This window comes from Haemaphysalis longicornis, unplaced genomic scaffold (assembly GCF_048455015.1).
Source record: "Haemaphysalis longicornis isolate Haplotype H1 unplaced genomic scaffold, Haemaphysalis longicornis Haplotype H1 scaffold_4, whole genome shotgun sequence".
NCBI lineage: Eukaryota > Metazoa > Arthropoda > Arachnida > Ixodida > Ixodidae > Haemaphysalis > Haemaphysalis longicornis.
Window position 1 is genome coordinate 50,411,731 of NW_027526361.1, and position 19,105 is coordinate 50,430,835.

Sequence of the window (19,105 nt, forward strand, 5' to 3'; positions counted from 1 at the left end):
CGGTCGTTCTTCCATTTCGCCACCTTGTAGCCGTCCAAGCATCTCCGTCCGCTTTCTCCAAGGATGCCTGGACGTAAGTTGAAGCTTGTGGAAATAAGCTGATATCAGTCACAACAGGCGCACTTGTCTTATCCAATAAGATAGTAGTCATTCCCGGTAAGTATCTTTACACGAAGTGACTCCCCTCCTGGCAGCAGCCATCCTTGAAGTTGTCCTTGAATTTTGCGTCCATGAATTTACTATCCTTCAATTCTGCGTCTTTTTAAATTCCGTATGGAGACACAAAACACTGATCATGTTTCGGTGTTTCTTTTTTCTTTTTAGTAAGCTAATCAAGGTCCTAAATTCCCTCCGCATGTCGCAAGCGAATGGCGCTAAGCCCAGTTCGCTGCTTCTTTGCGGCGTTTTTGCTCCAAGTACGCCGCACATTCTTCGCACGTATTGACACACAGACAGGACTCACACGTCTGGTTTATTGCTTGTTGTTCACAAACCAGCATTTACGACGTAGAAAAAAACAAGAATGATTAACAACAACCACCGAAGTCCAAGCTAAAAAGATAGTAGCTCCTCACGTGACCAGTCCCGGTGGTCGTCTTCAACGTTTTGCTATTTACCAGATTCAGCGTGACGTGGCTGAAACACATTATACAAGTCTGAGCATTTTTAAGGGAATGTTTACGAGACCATAGGCTGAAATCAGCTGAACACCAGCAATAAGAGAGCCAACGCAAACTTATGTGATGATATTTTAGGGCCCTCTGAAATACAGGATTCAGCACAGGCAGTCTACCACAGGGGTGAGGTCCGCATAAAGTAGCAAATGCTAAGAAACAGAATTTCAAACTTACAACTCCCAGATTATCATCCCTCTTTTCAGAATAAAGGATACCGATTTGCAAGTTGTGCTCAACAATTAAGTAATTACATATATAACAAAAAACAATTGGACGAAAACTAGGTTTGGGTCTTGAAATGTGCACTTCAAATCGTTTAACTGAAGCAAATGCACGATTCATTTTCTCTACTTGTTAAGAGATTACGAAAAGCAAGACCTGAACACCTGTTTTGAAAATGTGCTGAACTGGAAGCGCTGTTGAGCAACGTCATTATTCAGAGCAGGTGACATTACAATTGTCAAAACCTTGCAGTGTTTTGTTTGATTGTAACTCGACAATCGCAGGCTGCCCAAGTTTGATTGTTCTTCACGTTCCTAAATGTCTGTAATAATTAAATGACCTTTTTCTGTTACGAAGTTAACGCGTCACACCATGACAGCCACCAGAGGCGCGCAAAAACCTGACTGGCTCTCACTGCCCCTCAAGCAAACCAGTTTCCTCGAGCCCACCTCAAACTCAACCTCAGCATTGAGGTCTAAATCCACCTAGGCAAGCTCACCCCAAAAACTGCGGATCTCTAGAGACCCCCTTCAACCTCTATTCGGTCGAACTCTCTCTTCAAAGTTGACCTTACTGCAACTCCAAGCAAATAACTCCGTGGGTCTGGCTATGCTTAAGTTGGCGAAATGCTTTCTTTACACCTCTAATGCTTTTCATGCATGCGAGACGGACACTTTCCCTACTCACAGTTAGGTGCTAACATTTACCAGGGACAAAAAGCAGCAATCTGCTTAATCTATCGCTAAATTCTGGGCAAAACTTTTTTCTTGCGACTTCTGAAGGTTCAAAAGGAGTGCTTAGCCTAGCATTTTTTTTTGCTTTTTTTTCTTTGGCTAATTAAGGGCCGAAGTGATAAATAGCGGGACTAAAGAATGTTAAATTACGTTTGGAAATGCGACGTGTATGTCTAATGTGAATGATACAAAATATTGCAAGTAAAGATTAACTCTCGATGAGACCAATGTAGGTATATAAATGAATAAAAAATGAAGGTGTAGAGCCTTAGGGAACAGATTTAGAGAGATTTGTTTTTTCAGATACGCTCGATTATTTTTTCGTGGCAATAAAGCTCTAAGAAGGACACAAATCCTGTGCCCTTGGGGAAGCTAGATGTGCTAATCTTAGACGCCCCTTTAACCTCAGCTACAAATTCAGCATAGCTTGGCCTCACGTATCCTCGAACTTGTCGGCTGTGGTTGAGGTCAAAAGTCAGCAGGTTGCCCCCTCCCTCAGTCTCACATAAACCTCACATTGTATAGAGATGTTCAGGAAAATTTCAGGTTGAGCTCACGTGATTTTGTTGTCGGCCTCCCTCAAAAAGGTGAAACTTAATATTTCCCACGTCAGAGAAAGATCATCGCTTCGCCTGCGGCCATAAGGACATTTAAGAAGTCGTAAATGAGAAAGATGGGGAATGAGGATAAGCAGATCAACTTTGGCAGCTTTAATCAACAATTTGACATTAAGTTCTTTATTTTTTTTAATTCAATATATATTTTGGTATTTATTTCATTATTACATTATTTAATTCTAATTCCATTTGCATTTCATTACCTAGTGCCCGCGAAGTATTTCTTTAACGTTCTTTTTTAACGGCATAGATATTTTGTAACGGTACGTATTGGAAGAATACATTTTGGCTGACTTAATTAAAAACCCCTATTTCAAATAAATTCGTTCTGCTAAAGAAGGGTTCTTTGCCACGGATGGGAAGGATGTACTTAAATTCATGAAGATAATTGAGCGCGAACCTAGTTCGACAGTCTTTTAACTTTACTGCCCCTGAATGCGATGTGGTTCGTATTGCCGCAAAACCCAAATGGGTTGTAATGCGACCCCTTGCGATCTATAACTAGAGCTACGATTGACCCCACAAGACTTCAACATGTACATGCTTATTGTCAATACCAACAACAGCCTGCCAACGGGACATTGAATCGTCGGTTACGAGTGAACAGTAGTCGTTATCACAAAAAAATGAAGCAACGATTGTTCCTTCCTTCATGATATGCTTAACACTTTGTACACCATAACTATCACTTACGGGTAGAACATGACAAACAGCTTGCTACATTATATGTACAACGGAAGGGAAGGGGAACACTTCAGTAACAGTTTCGACTGACAACGGTCGTGTTTACCGCGGGCTGATAATGTACCTTATCCTGATAATGAACAGTTGGCTGAACATTTACACTTTCACCATCTCAACGAGCCCAAACGAGGTCAGCATTTCTTAAACCTGATAACGACACTGTTCCTAGAACATCGGGCTAAAAAGCAACAAAGAAGCGCTTCTGTGCTATGTCGGTGGAGCACGACCTTTTAGCCGAGATATCTGCTCTTTTTATTGATCATAGCCCGGCTTCTCTGCACGTTCCAGATAAGTGTCTTGCAGGTAAACCTATTTACTTATTTCGCGACCATTCTAGCCTAACACTATGCGGGCCCACAGGAATGAAATTTCGCATGCATAGCTCCGCTCTTCACTGCGGAAGAAAAGAACACATTCAGTTCTGCAGCAAAGCCGCAGCAAAAGGACTAATGCGTGACACTAGTATTCGGCCCGTTGACCCTAGCACTCTCCTCAGCCCAGTACATGCCCGCTGTGCTCGCATAGAAGATGCTCTCTCGTCATGTTCTAATGAGCATTTCGAAAAACGCCGCTGCCTTGTTCCAGAACGTGACAAGCATGTACTGCACGTGCTTCGTAAGGCTAAAGATGCTGAGGCAAACATTCGTGTAGCACCGTGCATTCTGGACAGTGTTCCTATGCTCTGTCCGTACAATACAACCTCGTCCGGTTCGCGTCACAGCATCTCTTCTTCGCTCTGCCAGTGATGAACGCGACAAATGAAGAAAGCTGTGTGACTGAGGTTTGGCTTCGATGCAAGATACGCTTTCTCCCTCCGATCTCTCCGACCCCAGCACCATCCGCATCCATTGGCACTGAGCGTGAATCCTGGACGGCGCCAAGGCGTGTTCGGCCAAGGAAAGCGGCTCTCCCGAGCCTGCCCTCCGCCGTACAGAGGTAACGTTCCAAGCAAAAAAAAGTATCTGTGCTTCTCAGCCCACGGCCGTGATGGTGGCCGCAGTGGCGTTGTCCTGCAACGCTGTGGCCGTAGACGCTGTGGAAGACAGCACCACCGGCGGAGGCGTCGGGATACGGAACATCACCTCGTTCTCCTTGCGCACTGCGACGAGGGAAGAAAAGAAGCAAAAAGCAGAGTTAATTCAGCAATACCTTGGCTCACCACTCAATATCATCATTTTATGTGTGTGATTTTTTCGGCTAAGTTAAAAATGGCCGTGTATCTGCTCCTTTCGTTACAAATGTCGACGAAAGACGATAGTCGACTGGCGCCCCTGCCAAGTGAATGCCTCCCTTCTGTTTCCCGCTCACCTCTCATGCTGTTCCTCTCCCGTCTCCTTCCTCACGCTAGAGGTTTGCTCACGCACGCTAGAGGCTTGCTCAAGTCAATTTAAATTTACCGCGTTTTACTGCTCCTAGTCGGGTGCCGCGATCACAGCGCTGCCGTACGGCGGAGACGCGCGTGAATCAACTCACCCTACTTTAACGTTTATAGAACCCCGTTGCCGTACTCCACGAGCGTTCCAAACAGAACGCGGATCTTATCTAGTGGAACCTTTCGTTGCTGTTGCCGTTTGATTTCTTAAATGCCACCAGCAGCGCGCGCAACAGCAGGCGGCGGCTTTTTGCGGCTGATGTAGTATTTCATTTGCTATCGCAGAAACCTAGCATAGAGAAATTTTTAATATAGGAGCGCTGCAAACACCCCTTACGTATTGATTTTCTGGTTATATTTGCGTAATGTCCTGTTCTTGCTCAACAATGTTGACAAGTATGAAGGTATAAACCGGACTTAGACGTTTAGATTTCGCTGTGAGTATACAAGACTATTGCGCAGACTGCGTTTCCCTGTGGCCCGCTGGCTAAATCGAGTGACAGACAGACCAAAATTTTCCCGTTCAAGTAGCCCAAGAAAGACTATCGTCTTTAAAATATCAACCCTCCTTGCTGTAAAATGAAGAGTCCGCTGAAGAGTGAAGAGTGAAGAGTGAAGGGTCCTGAAGAATGAAGAGTGAAGGGTCCTCTGCGAGTTTCAACATTGCTGTGTGGCAGGATGACTCATCGCATTTTATTTTGTTTTGAGATGCAAACTGTCAACAGGTTGCTGGAATGATATTTGACAGTTCCCGACTATACCAAACCAACCATTCATACAACAGGCCGGTAAGGGCAGTAATTTTCTCCACAAACGGACGAACACTTCAAGCGCAGCATCTCACTGAGACCAGCGTGTCCAAAACATGGACTCTACGAAAGGGCTACCATAAATGCATTCAGCGTGGCACAAAATCTCACTCAGTGTTTCTGCGGTAACATTCCCAATGCGTTACAAAACTGCACCTCTATTTCACAGCATAAACATCCCTGCAGCTTTTCGTTCAATCACAGTGCATTCTCATGAACCACGTCTACACTTCTACTTCAAATGACCGAATAAAACGCTTCACGACTATAATGGCTTTTAGGCGTGATAGTTAACACTGCAGCTTTTCGTTCAATCACAGTGCATTCTCATGAACCACGTCTACACTTCTACTTCAAATGACCGAATAAAACGCTTCACGACTATAATGGCTTTTAGGCGTAATAGTTAACATTCTATAAATTAATTGCAAGTCATTTGATGAAGTAGAAGCAGCCAAAAATATCGTGTTCTTTAGATTTTAACCGATGTGACCTTTCTTTTCATCGCAGTTTGTATACCACGCTTCTCTAGTAAAGTTGACCAGCTTAGCTAAATCAAATCTAAGTGATCGAAGTTGTTGAACACCCTCCTACTATAATATCCCAACTCATACGCCAAGTGCTAGTAATGTTTGAGCTCAGCCACTGCACGCATCCCTCTCAGTTTTAGTTTTCCTGTCGATCCACAGCGCGTGTATTCCGTTTTGGTGTTCAATACATCTTTAGCTTCTCTAAAACGTCGTTAAGACCTACCGTGCGGGAATGCGGAAGACTTACTCATGAAACGCGTGGATAACGGCTTTATTCATTACATCATTGTGAAAAGCGAACCACCCGGGACTTAACGGTACGAGTTTCAAAGACGACCTAATGTAGAAATTAGAATTTTTGAACGGAATCACGTGTGTCTGTGCTGGCCGTTGTCTTTATGCTCAAAATGCAATTCCCAACTATGAAGAAATGGGAGCTCAGAGCCACTGAGTACGAAGCGGATACGACTCCCAGTTTATCACAGTGCATGTACTCATTAATTGTATTTGTTGCGCTTGTAAAATATACAAATCTACTGAGTGCCGTTAATCCTGATACAAAAAAGATAGCATAGCACGAAATTTGATTAATTGCTTCCTTTGTTTAAAAACACTTGCCGAATTCTAGCTAAAGTGCGTGGACCGCGTCTGTTGGAGTTCATTCGCGAGAAAAAAAAGAAGACAAGTTAGTTTATGTCCATAGAGCACCTCACAGAGCAAACGAATATGCCGCTTCTGCAAGCCGCTTTTCTAACAAAACGCACGGACAAGGCAAAACGCAATGACCAGTATCGCCACCGCACGACATTCGCGGAAACTTGCAACAACAGCTATTGTTGTTGCAAGTTGCAGTTTCTCGAAAGAAAATGAACCTTAGCCGAGGTAAACCAATAAGTGCACTTGCAAACACTCGCTTCGCCGTCGCTCCACAAAAGGCCAACGCGATTAGCAAACGCAGAGCACAAATCAAGTACGTTGCGTTCTTTACCACCGACTAGACCGAGACATGACAAAAGCAGGAAAACCGTCTCGGGAGCCCCGAGAGGCACGCCGGCTGTTTTCGCGCGGCCTCCTCCAGCGGAGTGGGACGTGAGGTAAATACAGATACTTCCTAAGCAAATTACCGCTGTGAGTGAACGAGCGGCAACAGCATGCTTTTCTGCGCTTCCCCGCTCTCAGGTTAACTGATAGGAAGGCCCCACGGCAGTCGCGGGGAAAAGGCTGAAGCTCGCGCAACTGTTCCCGCTTTGCCCCTTTTCCCTCCTTACTTCCGGCGATTTACTCTTTTATGATTTGTAAGTGGTACATTCTCGCACCAAGAGCGACTGGCGTCGCTTTACGGTCCCGTTCTCTTTGAATTGGAGTGAACACGAACATCTATAGGACTGGCTCCTTCTCTTTTTTTAGGGGCAGCCCCTTAGGAGCTCGGGATGTTGGCGTCTCACGTCGTCGTCGTAAGTGTCGTCTGATGTAGTCGCGCTACTAAAACACCGGGCTAGAACGAGACGCGTACTAAAAAAAAAAAAAATTCAAGCCGTTCCACTCAATGCGAAAGCTGTCGGAAGTGCAGAGCAGTGATTCGCCATAATGGGTGTTGGCGCCGTTATCCACTCTCTGCTACCACCCATCGCGCTCTTCACCTTCCTGTCTCACTCCTCTCTTGATGAATATGCAATTGAAATTTCCCGCCTTCGCAGTGCTCGCGCGCCCCCTGCCTGAAACTGCGCCAGAGGGAGTTCTGTTCCTTTTGCGCTTGCTTTAATTTCGTATGCTGGAGCTGTTTTTCGTCATTTCGAACGCGTAACTTCTTTTGCGCGGCTGGAGTCTTTGTACGGCATTTCGAAAGCGCCATTTTTTTTCTTCCGCGGCCGCTTTTTCTCGCTTACTATCATAAAAACCAACCCAACAAGCGTTCCTAACTTAATGAGCGCGGGGACTGCCGGTTATATACACAGATCTTGTCTGAAATGTACCTGCAGTTTTCTTTGCGCTAAACAACGGGGAGATGTACGACAAGCGCCAGTGGTTCACGAGGTTCGAACGGTTAGGACTATTTAAACCACGTGGTTTTCGAAGCCTCAGCGGGACCCCCTGACGACAGTATACACCAGTCTCTACTTGAGTCCGTTATCTCACTGCACCGCCTGATTCCGGCAGTCGCTTGTCATCCACCGTTAGTGAGCCACAACACCAAGGCGAGCCCATAAAGTGCTCTGCAATAATAAAAAAAAGAACACCGGGACACTCGTTTACGCGCTAGAACGCTTCGTGCTTCAAAGACACAAGTCTTTTACAGCAAAGCTGTATACCTGTTTCCTCAAAAGGTTTCATCTCCGTGGGCAAAAACGCCAAGGCACTAAGAATACACTTATACACTGCATGCTTCGCCCCTCCCCAGGTTTCGCGTTAGTGGAGATGGCACGGGATTTTTTTTCCCCCTTTACATATCAGAGCACACTGCGGTACGCAGGACGGAACATTTTCTCTTCCAGCCGGAACCTGAGATGAAACCACGCCAAAAAAGAGCCGCGAATCGACACGAAAATTCGGGGGTATAAATATGAGGAATATTGAAGAGCTTAAAGGCTGGGAATGTTCACAATTTCACTCTCTTCTGTCGCAAGAAGTTCACTCGTATATCCGAAACAGTACAAACAGAAAAACCCGGAAATAATTATTAGATGGCCCTGCACTCAACTCCAGAATTCACGTTTAAGAAAATATTAGTAGTGATGTATTTTGTTATTTTTTGTTTAAGCAATAGTGCAGGCCAGAGTGGGAAAAATGATTACAGTGCATGTCAGCCAAATACAATTATACAATGTTTGCTCCTTAAAACCAAGAAATAAAAAAATTCTTGCGGCGAAACATATCGATTACATCGTTTTGATTATCCTCAAGACTTATCCAGTTCTCCTCCTGATGCCTTTTAAATGCAGGAGACGGGCGTACTATTTGCATGTTGTATTTAACGCCAGGGGTAAATCATAAATTACCGTACTGAAATCTTGGGTCGAAACTTTCTATTATAGAATTGTCATACAGTGCGAAATATTCATAATTGCATTGCCTTTATGGTGCTTTCGTTCCAAAAAACCCTGCGGAGTTTATCTGGTCAGTGCGATCGAAACCACCCGAACGTAGTTGCGGCAGTGGAGGAGAGTTTATTTCTTTTGTGTGTGTGTGTGTGTGCGTGTTCTGACCCCCTCACGACATTGTGGGACGAATAAATTTTTAACAGCGAAGCTGTTGTTGCTGGCCGTAATGTGCGCGGTGTAAGGCGTCATCAAAAAACTACGTCATAGTTGCACCCGCCATTTACCGTGCCCGTGAGCACGCGTTTTGCGAGGAGCGTGAGGTGTCGTCCAGGCTTGCACGTGGTGCCCGCACAAAATACCAGGAAAACCGTTCACGTGCGCCCGGGGCTAAAGAGGGGAACACAAAACAGGTCGCGCAACATACGCCTACTTCGCGAATCCGGTAGCCGGCGGTTCTAGCGCGTTCTGACGCGTTCCACTTTGGCAGAAATGTGAAAGCCTGCGGACAAAATGATCGGGGCCCGCCAGTCGTGCGCGAAGAAGAAGACGATATAGATGAATACGACGGTGACTACAACTACCACAGTGAAAATCGACGACGGAACTTGTAAAAAAAAAAAAATTAAAATCCAATGCAATGCGTTGCGGTATGTCCTTCAGTGCTTACCTAGCAAGAAATCCTCCATCTTCGCTATAGTTCAAGCCTGACGCGACTTCGTGCAAGCTTGGCCCATTTTTTTTTTCTTTTCTTTATCTTTATCCCCAATATCTGACACAGTTTTTTGCGCAGAAAGGGCCGTTCGTTTGATGGTTTGTTACGGTTTCTTTTTACGTATGAGCGAATAAGCTCTGAGCTTGAAGATTCGCGTGGCTCGCCAGATAGCAATCAAGGGCGTCGCTAGGCCACATTGTTCTGTAATCAAGCTCATAAAGAGAAAGAGAGAGAGAGAGAGAGAGAGACAACCTTTAATAGAAAAGGATGACCACTGGTCACGTTGGGGGAAAGGAATGGGGAGGGAGGGTAAGAGAAAATAAACAAAAGAGAAAGAATACCGTGCGACCAAGAAAACGCGTTGCTATGCGACACCCAATATAGTCGCTGTGTGGTCTGTACGCGGGATAGTTCAAAGCGTGTCGTCTGCTACTGTGCATAAATAACACAACAGCGCTGCCCGTGCTCGAGCGCTACCATCCGAATGCAGATTAGACAACAAAATAAAAAAAATAATCAGACGAGTAATAAGATAAACAATTGAATAAACAATAAGATTACGACTGGCGAGAACATGGACATTTTTATTGCATCAACAGTGCCGTCGGGGTAGAAGCAAGAGCATACTGCTCAGATATCTCCCTGTTCATTGCGTGGCGATAGAGGGAGAATTTGTTCACAGCTCGGAGAAACAAGTTTTTCTTCGCGACAGCCAAACCTTCCAATGAAAAGAAAACAAGCACGTGTGACGTTACTTGTCAAGAAGGATATCTCACGGCCAACCTAGGGGACCATGGTGACCTACACAAAGCCATCTATTTTTGTCTGGCGAAGCGCGTCATTATACGACTGAAGCGGCCGTTCCCATTGGTCGAGACAGGATTACGGAGGGAGTGTTGATTCTGCTCGATTGCGCCTTTCTTTTATTTTTCGTCGAAAGGGCTAGACCTCTAGATATTTATGGCGCGTTGTATGCCCAGCGTGTACTTTTTCGAGCGCTCTTCTATTTCTCCTCGAGGAGTGAGCTTGTTTTGTCAGCATCCGAATTCCCGAGTGGCCCTTCCGGCACCTAGGAGCCATAATGTGAATAAATAACGCTCAGGGGAATAAGGAAGAGCCGACGCAGGCCGAAAGTAGCAAGCCGGAAATAGAGTACCCGCAGCATGCTGGCAACCCTAACAGTTTTACCTTTAGTTTTATAAGCTTTTACTGATCACATTTATTTCCCTTTCGAGCTAAGTTGCGAGGCGGAAGCATTCTTTTTTTTTTTTACTGATTCTTCCTAGCTGCTTTTTTTTTGCAATACTTAAACATTTAGTCTCACAAACGAGCTTCTACCCTTGAACCATCGCTTCGTACAGGTAATAATTCTAAAATATTCAGCGTACGATGAACGGTCCGAGTTTAAAACCATCGCGCAGCATGTCCAGAGAAATATATGTTTTTTTTTAAATTCTGTGCTTTAATGCTCACAGCAGAATATTTTTCGGGCACCAAGATTTCTATTGTGATGTTCTTTTTCTATTGTTAAAGTCTACCTTATTGCTCAGCCGCCCATAGCCTCAATTTGTACACACTAAGGCAATCCTTCTGTTCAGCTTGCTCACAATGAACTCGAGAGTCAATTCATGATGCTAAGAAAGTAAATTCAGTGGATGACACGAACGTGATTATGAAAGGGGTTAGATTTAACACTTGTAAACCTAGTTAACACCAGGAAAGACGGAAAGCTTTTCAATAACGTGCTAATTTGCCTCCTTTTGCTGCGATGTTTCCGCTGCCAACTTTTCCTGTGCTCTAGGTTTCCCAGTCGGCCACCTAGCTATAGACCATTCAATGAGGGCGCCGCCATCTTGCGTGCGCAGCTCCATCTCGTAGCTGGCCGATTCGCTGGCTTGGGCGTTTGCTCCGCGGCGCATGGGCGCCAGCGGCGGCTCGGTGAATTTTTCGTTGTAGCGCGTTGTACGTTCTTTTCCGTAATATACCTTGAATTGGAAAGTTGTTGGATAGGACCAGTTTAGGCGATCTGGCTTAAATTGGCGGCTGTTTGGGCCGCGATGGAGCTGAAATTCGCCTCGAGGTAGCGTGGTCCGCAGTGGGCAAACGATGCCATGTCGAACATTTGTTTGCAATACTTCGTCACAATTTTTAAATTCAGAGCATTTCAGTAACTCACGATGTCACCCGCGTTGACGTCCGTTCTCCCCACAGCACCCCTCCTTACTATATAAAAAAAAATGCTAACCGGCGCCCGGTTTCGATCCCTCGACCCTGCGGGCGGAACGCAATGTACATGGTGCTCTACCCACTGCGCCACAAAGCCGACACAGAATGGGACGCTACGAACGCGCCTTATATCGTTGACTCATTCAAATTACTGCTGACGAGCGCTCTCTCGTCAGCAGTTGCCACAAGTGCTACAACATTAACGTAACGCAAACTACTTAACTTCGTGCGCCCCCGGAAATGCTCTCCATTTGATCGTGCCCCTCGCGAGGGGGATGTTTCACTGCGTCTTCTCTCGGTCGCGGGACCCGTGGCGCCATCTGGCGGAGGCGCGGCACAACTCGCAGCACTTTCTTTGAAAAAGCGCCTCGAAAGCGCGGCAAATTTTTTTTGTTTGCGTATCTGTGCCCGGGATCGCATGAAGCGGGTATTTTTATCACTTTACTGCAAAAACTGATGTTTATTAAAACGATCTAACCGTGATATGCCCGGCCCCCATGGGCAACAAGCAGAAGCACGTGTCGACGTCAGTGTAACGTACTTCTGGCTTCATATCCCTGCAGTGTTTATTACAGGTAGTTTTCGGTGGACTATGTATTTGGCATATTACATAGTTTGTATTAAATATTATCGATATATCAACACCTAACTCACCATCAGCCACCACTGTCACCTACTATAAACAAATCTTCCTCTCTCTAGAATTTCAAGCTGCTATGCAGTACTAAAGTACAACATAAATAAAATTAACAACACAGCTCCTGGAGAGCGTCCGCCGTTGGGCAACTTATTATTAAGAGTCCGCCGTTGGGCAACCAGACAAGCTTTCGCTTTTGCGTTGCTTTTATCTAGGTTTGATGTTGCCGACAAAGAGACATCATATTTGGGTAACAGACTGAACTCTTGGCTGAAGTGAGCGAGTGAACAACTTTATTTTGCCCGAGTCGGAGATGGGGGAAGAATAGAGGTGGAATCCCCTTCAGCAGACCCCTCCCCCTTTCTCTCAGATTGGCTGGGGAAAGGGACAACCTAGGGAGGTACTAGTAGTCACTGTGAAAATCGCCAACGCCAGCCCGCGTTTGGAGCCGGGTATGCCGCAATGTGACCTCAGGAGCAGTGGAGATGGAACTAATACCATCTCCGGCACAGACAAGTTTCAGTTACCTATTTTAGTTTAGAAAAAAGGTAGAAGAATTTTCTGCGACTACTCCAAGGTAGGAGTGTACAGAAAGAGCTCAGAAGAACGAAATTGCGAAAAATCTTGTGTTCTATTAAGTGCGCAACTCACAAGATGCTAGTCTGGCTCATTTATTAGCAACATTTCATTAAAATAATGCATAAATTAGTGGTAAACCCGCACGCGCGATGCCTACAAAGCGTAGTCAAGGCAAAGGGACAGCCGCGCCAGGCCCACCGTCATCGGCGCGCACACTCCAGAGAGGGGGAAAGGCGGTCCGCGCGCCGCGGCCGCTGAGTCCGAGAGTACGTTTCCCCCTCGCCCGATGGAACGGTCTATATCTACTGGACAATTGGATTCAGCCTGTCGCTTACGCTCAGGCGCACACAGAGACGGCTCAGTCGGCGTGCCATCCACGGAGATGCCGAGCGGCCAAACACCGGCGAAGCAGCCGTTAAACCGTCTCCTATCCACGTGGCACCGCAGCGGCGAGCCTCCGTGCGAGCAAAGTTCCGACTCCTCTCCATAGCGGAGTATAGGGGCAACGTCAATGTTTATTCTTATGGACCCTACTGACCACGCAGGGAGAAGAGAATCAAGAACGCGCACTCTCGACAAACGACACAGGGACCGAGACCGCACGGTTTACACCGACGCTGCCGACTCTGCCAGAAGGGGAGCCATGACCGCGGTGGTTACTTCAACGGTAAAACACCTCACTAGCATCGCCTTACCCTTCACAACCGCCACGCAGGCGGAGGAAGCGGCCATTGCTCCGGCCATTTCCCAGACAAATGCGGGTACCGTTATTACGGACTCGCAACAGGCTTGCCGAAACTTCCAATCATGGTATAAGTTCCAAGACGGCTCTGGACATCCTGCTGCAAAAGCCACCCGAAAGAAAAGTGGAGATCGTTTGGACACCAGCCCACTCAACCCTCCAGGGCAACACGACCGCACACGACATCGCCCGAGATCTATCCCGCCAGGCGACACGATGGTCTTTGTAGAAGACGGCGTGTCCTTTGGTTACATATCAAGAGATAACGGGGTGCTATAAGTGCCAAAGAATGATCTATCCCCCCGCTCATGAATCTCTAACCAAAGGGCAGGAGCACTGCCTCCAGCTCCTCCAAACAAATACCTTTCCACATCCGACCAAACTCCGCTTGCTTCATCCAAAGCAGTACTTCCCGCTGTGGAAATTTTTACGTTAACTGCGCCAGGCACCCTGTACCACATGGTATGTGAATGTTCGGCAAACCACAAGGTTCAAAGAATCGCGCACCCTTCCCGTGAGCAGTGGGAGAAGGAGCTGTACAGCTCCGCTCTGGATTCCCAGCTTAGGCTGGTGAAAAGGGCCGTGGCGGCAGGGGTCTCCAATGGAGTCCTGGACTGAGGGCCCCACTCCGCATTACGACGCTCTTAATAAAGTTTATTCTCTCTTTCTCTCTCCACAGCGGATCCCGTGGCGTGAAGTCACAGCTGACACACTTGCGCTCCAGCGGCTCGGAGTCATTGCGACGCAATGAACGACCTCACGATAGAAGGCGTAGTGCAGCGTTCGCTTTAAAAATGTGATCGCCGCTGTACCACATCGCAAAGATAAGCATCATTCTTGAATGCGTGATGCCACAGCCCAGACCGAACTTTTGAGTCAAATCGCATGTTCAACATCGTTATTAGCCCAAATTTTACTGTCGGCTGCGTAAACACGTCAGTCGAGTGCATATTAAAGCTGAACAACAGAGAGAGAAAGAGAGAGAGAGAGAGAGAGAGAGAGAGAGAGAGAGAGAGAGAGAGAGAGAGAGAGAGAGAGAGAGAGAGAGAGAGAGAGAGAGAGAGAGCTCTTTAATGTGAACTGGCGAGGTCAGCCTTGCTAATGACAGGGCTGGCTACGCCAGATTCGAGATGACTACAATGATGAGCGGTGGATGTTGGACGTTGCTCGTACGGCAGCGAGAAGGAAAGCAACAAACGTTGAAAACAGGATACAAGAAAATACTGCTAGGAATGTTCGGACAGAAACTGAATTTTAAAAGGAAATCGTTAACGTAAACTCCGAGTAAAAGTACCTACAATGTAAACGGCGCAAAGAACGGGACGAAGACCAACCCAAGAAAAAGAAGTGGATGAACACCACAGCGCGAAAGAGTACATTTCTTGACACCCTTGCAGTGTTTACGATCTTAAGAGCTTTTTCCAGTTCACGGTCCCGTAGGAAGCGGAGCAGAAGAGCTTTAGTTCTCAAGGTACTCTATTCCCTATTGGCCCATGGCCCAAGAATATGGCAGAGTTTAAATCGGCCTCCCCTTCGTCGCGATTGTGTTGAAGTGTAGCTTTAATCGTCCAAAACACTGTCCAACCCATTAAAATGATACAGAAACACCTATGTTATTTTCTATGAAGTAGGGGTACATTCTTAATGGATAATCGCTGGATGGCGCCGGTATAATTACACCAGTGTGATTTTTAAGTGCGAATGCACTTTATAAGCGACCCCAAACCATCCACCGCCGGCGGCGGCGGCGGCGGCGGCGGCGTCCACAGTGCTCCTCTATATTTAAAAAAGAAACAGCATCCGGCGCCAGGCTTCGATCCGAGGACTTTGCGGCCGCAGCGCGACGCTCTACCGACCAAGCCACGGACGCGACGGTGATATCAGTGTTAGTGACGCGCCTTATATCTTTAACGCATTCAAACTACGTCGTCAGCGGCGTGCGTTGGCGACTCAACGGCGTTATAGCGGCTTGATAACTGCGTGGTGTACACGTGATACTACAAACCCGATGGAAGAGATGGAAGAGAAGGCGGCGAGGCGGTGGGCTGCGGGGGCCGAGCGCAAGCGCCGCAAGCGGGCCGACAACCGTGCATTCGCACTTGCACATTCTCCCCCTCGGGGAAATGCGGGGGAATTTTTTTCTTAAATTTTTGTCTTTGATTTTACTTTCATTATTTAAAAATAGTTATCATATATATTTCTCATTGTAATTTTTCCTCCCCTGTTAGTGTGTTTGCGTGTCCATGTGTGTGTGTGTGTGCGTGCGGCAGCGTGTGCGTGTGTGTGTGTGTGTGTGTGCGTGTGCGTGTGCGTGTGTGTGTGTGTGTGTGTGTGTGTGTGTGTGTGTGTGTGTGTGTGTGTGTGTGTGTGTGTGTGTGTGTGTGTGTGTGTGTGTGTGTGTGTGTGTGTGTTCGTTCATACGTGCGTGCGTGCGTGTGTGCATGAGTGCTTGGGTGCGCGCGTTCACATAGAAACAAATACAACCCCTATAATCACCACAACCACGTGCAAATAACACTAACAACCACGCCATTGAAAACGGATTTGCTACCCCAAAAACTAGTTTTAAAACTCTAATAAAAACACTTGGTTCGTGTTCAGCCAGCTCCGCAAGCTCTTCGAGGAAATACCTCCGTCGCACTCTTTGTAGGAGGAGCAATAGTGGAGGGGGAGAGAGAGCGAGGGCTTATGCACCTATCGTCTTCTGACGTCAATTTCAGCGAAACAAGCGCACGCATCCATGCCCACCTTTTGTTTCTTACCATGGAGTATCAAACTTGCGCAGCGCAAAGCACAAACTTGTCTATTCATTCGTATGCACCTGTGTTCGTAAGCACGCTATTGTAAAATCTTCATCGCCATCATCGTCATCGTCATGACCCGCTTTTTCCACTGCCACGAAGAGCGTAATTTGGAGTGGCATACCAATCTCACTCTTTACAAAACACACTGAGAGACCATTTCGCTTCTACACCCCCGATACACATTGGTGCGTGAGTTAAGAGTGAAGCAAAATATCGTCCCGCGTCTTCATACATATTAGATATAATGTTCTTGCCCGAATCCGTGATTACCCTCGTTACCTTAATTTACGCCCCTCCGTAGTCGATTTTATTTGGGTATGTTTGAGTCAAATATATTTGTGCCAGATGTACTACGCCGCCAACCCACGCCTTGTACTAAATAGATGAAGGGAAGCTAGTAACGTGCTATGAAAAGTGAATGTCCCAGTTAGTTCGATTTTAGAGTCCAGTCGGGCTCTTAAATCGGATGGTCCTTGTCCTGCGAGCCGTTCATTAAGAAATAAATGTATAACGAAAAAAAGACCTCTTTCTTATACACGAGAAACGTGGCCTGTTTTCTTGATGGTCTAACCCAATGTCGGTCGTATTCAGAGTCTCTGCGTGAAGACAGGGAACCTAAGCTGTTTAGTCAAGTCACGTGCGCAAACTCTCTCTCTCTTTCTCTCTCATGCATATATGTGTGCGCGCGCGCGTGCGCGCATGTGTGCGTCTGTGTGCGTGTGTGCACGTGTGTGCACGTGGGTGTGCGTGTGTGCGTGTATGTGCATGTGTGTGCGTGTGTGTGCGTGTTTGTGCGTGTGTGTGCGTCTGTGTGAGCGTGTGAGTGCACGTGAGTGCGAGCAATCGAAGCGCAGGGCATAAGAAGGGTCATTAAGACAAAATGCAGCTATGTTAAGTTTGGAAGAGCTAGCCTTTGGCAACTCACTCAGCTACATTCCAACCTTGGTGTCCTTCCCTCGTGGCTGCGATTTGGACCAGACCCAGTGAAATTTTCATCCAAACATACTCTCGTGTGCGTGTGTGATGTACGCGTTTGTGAACCTCTTTGTGTTTCTGGTCCTGTGGTTGTTAGTGTTTGTGCGCATTCTTGTGGGCTCACGCGTTGTTCCCCACCTCCATCCTTCATCATTCCCATTCAAAATAGCGAGCACGGCTCGCTGCTACGCTGACTTCTCTGCATTATTAAAGTTATCTCTCTCTCTCTGCCTCTCTTTAAAACGGAAATACGGAAGATTTATTTTAAAATCCTTCAGATTTTGACGTATTGCGACGTAAAATACGCGAAGGGACGTTTAATGGGCTCGCAATAAAAACTGTATTGGCTGTGTGTTAACTGCACGTTTTCATTCAAGTGACACCGTCAAACTCAGCTAGAGGCCCATCCCATTACAACTGCCAAGTCATGTTACTGGAGGTGACTTAGGTGGGCAGCCGCAGATCGCACAAACAAGATTCCGTGACGTCGAGGAGAAATGGCCGGGGAGTGACTGGGTAGTAACTTTGGTTCCGTTGTATTCTTTAATGATCTGAATTATTTCTTCGAAGTTTGCAATAATATGGCTTTCATTGTCATCGGGACAAAGAGGTCTCTTTAATGAACCAAACTGGAGTTCTGTCTTTCACGCCCATTTGAGTTTGTTAAAGGATTAAACAGCCCACTCCCGTTTCTTTTTGACGCGGTAGTTTCTCTTGAGCACAGACGATCTGCATGTTTGCCGTGCATGCAATAGCTTTGAAACACCACATCCCAGCGTCACGCGTGTACATCTTTTGTTGTTTTCCTGCGATTTTAAGTGCAGAGCACTTTAACCGCTCGCCTGGTCGTCGCGGCTCGCTCGCTGGACCCAAGTAGAGCTGCACGGCGTTCCGTCGTAGCGGCTGTCGTCGCGGCGTCCCACAGAGGCTTTGAAAGCCAAGCGGTTTATATAGTCATAAGCGTTTGAAACTCGTGAACCGCTGGCGCTCGTCATACATCTCCCCGTTGTTTAGCGCAAAGGAAACTTCAGGTACGTTTGAGGCAAAATATACTTAATTAACCGCCAGCGCTCGCGTTAATTTAGTTAGGAACGCTCGTTGGGTTGGTTGGTACGATAGTAAGAGAAAAAAAGTGGCAGTGCAACGCCGGCTCGTGCTGGAGGAAAAGCAAGCGCAAAAAGAACAGAATTCCCGCTGGCGCAGTTTCAAGCCGGGGGCGGGAAATTTGAATTGCATTGGGTGGTAGCAGGGAGCGGATAACGTCACTACAGCCCATTATGGCGGGTCACTGCTCAGCACTTCCATCAGCTTTCACATTGAGTGGAACAACTTTAATTTTTTTCAGCTCGCTGGCTGCAGAACGGCACACAATAGTGTGCCGGGATCACGCACGGGGTCAAACGACGATGGCTCGCGCTTGCAAGCTACGGGAGGGGCCAGAGAGGACTAACACTAACTAATTAAAGTTACCGAACGCTGAGACGCGCAACGGGGGCATGCCAGCGAGTGAATCAAGTAATGACAGATGAGAGTAGTTCGTTTTTCCGTCACTAGGTGGCGCTGACTTTCCTAAAGTGTCTATTGTGCTGGGAATTTTCTTTTTACTTTAGCTCGAGAGAAAAATGCCTAAACACTCGCCGTGCCCTCTGACGGGCTTTGCATGCGTTTGCGCGTCACAAATGACAGC

General features: G+C 46.8%; 1 protein-coding gene across 1 annotated transcript in view; it reads right to left on the reverse strand.

The window, feature by feature from the left end:
* Positions 1-455: 455 nt before the first annotated feature.
* Positions 456-19,105, reverse strand: part of LOC144178669 (uncharacterized) — a 101,775-nt gene continuing 83,125 nt past the window's right edge. The window contains exon 2 of the mRNA XM_077706676.1: positions 456-4,093. Coding sequence (XP_077562802.1) covers positions 3,966-4,093 — 128 coding nt within the window. The 3' untranslated portion in view covers positions 456-3,965. The remainder of the gene's footprint in view (positions 4,094-19,105) is intronic.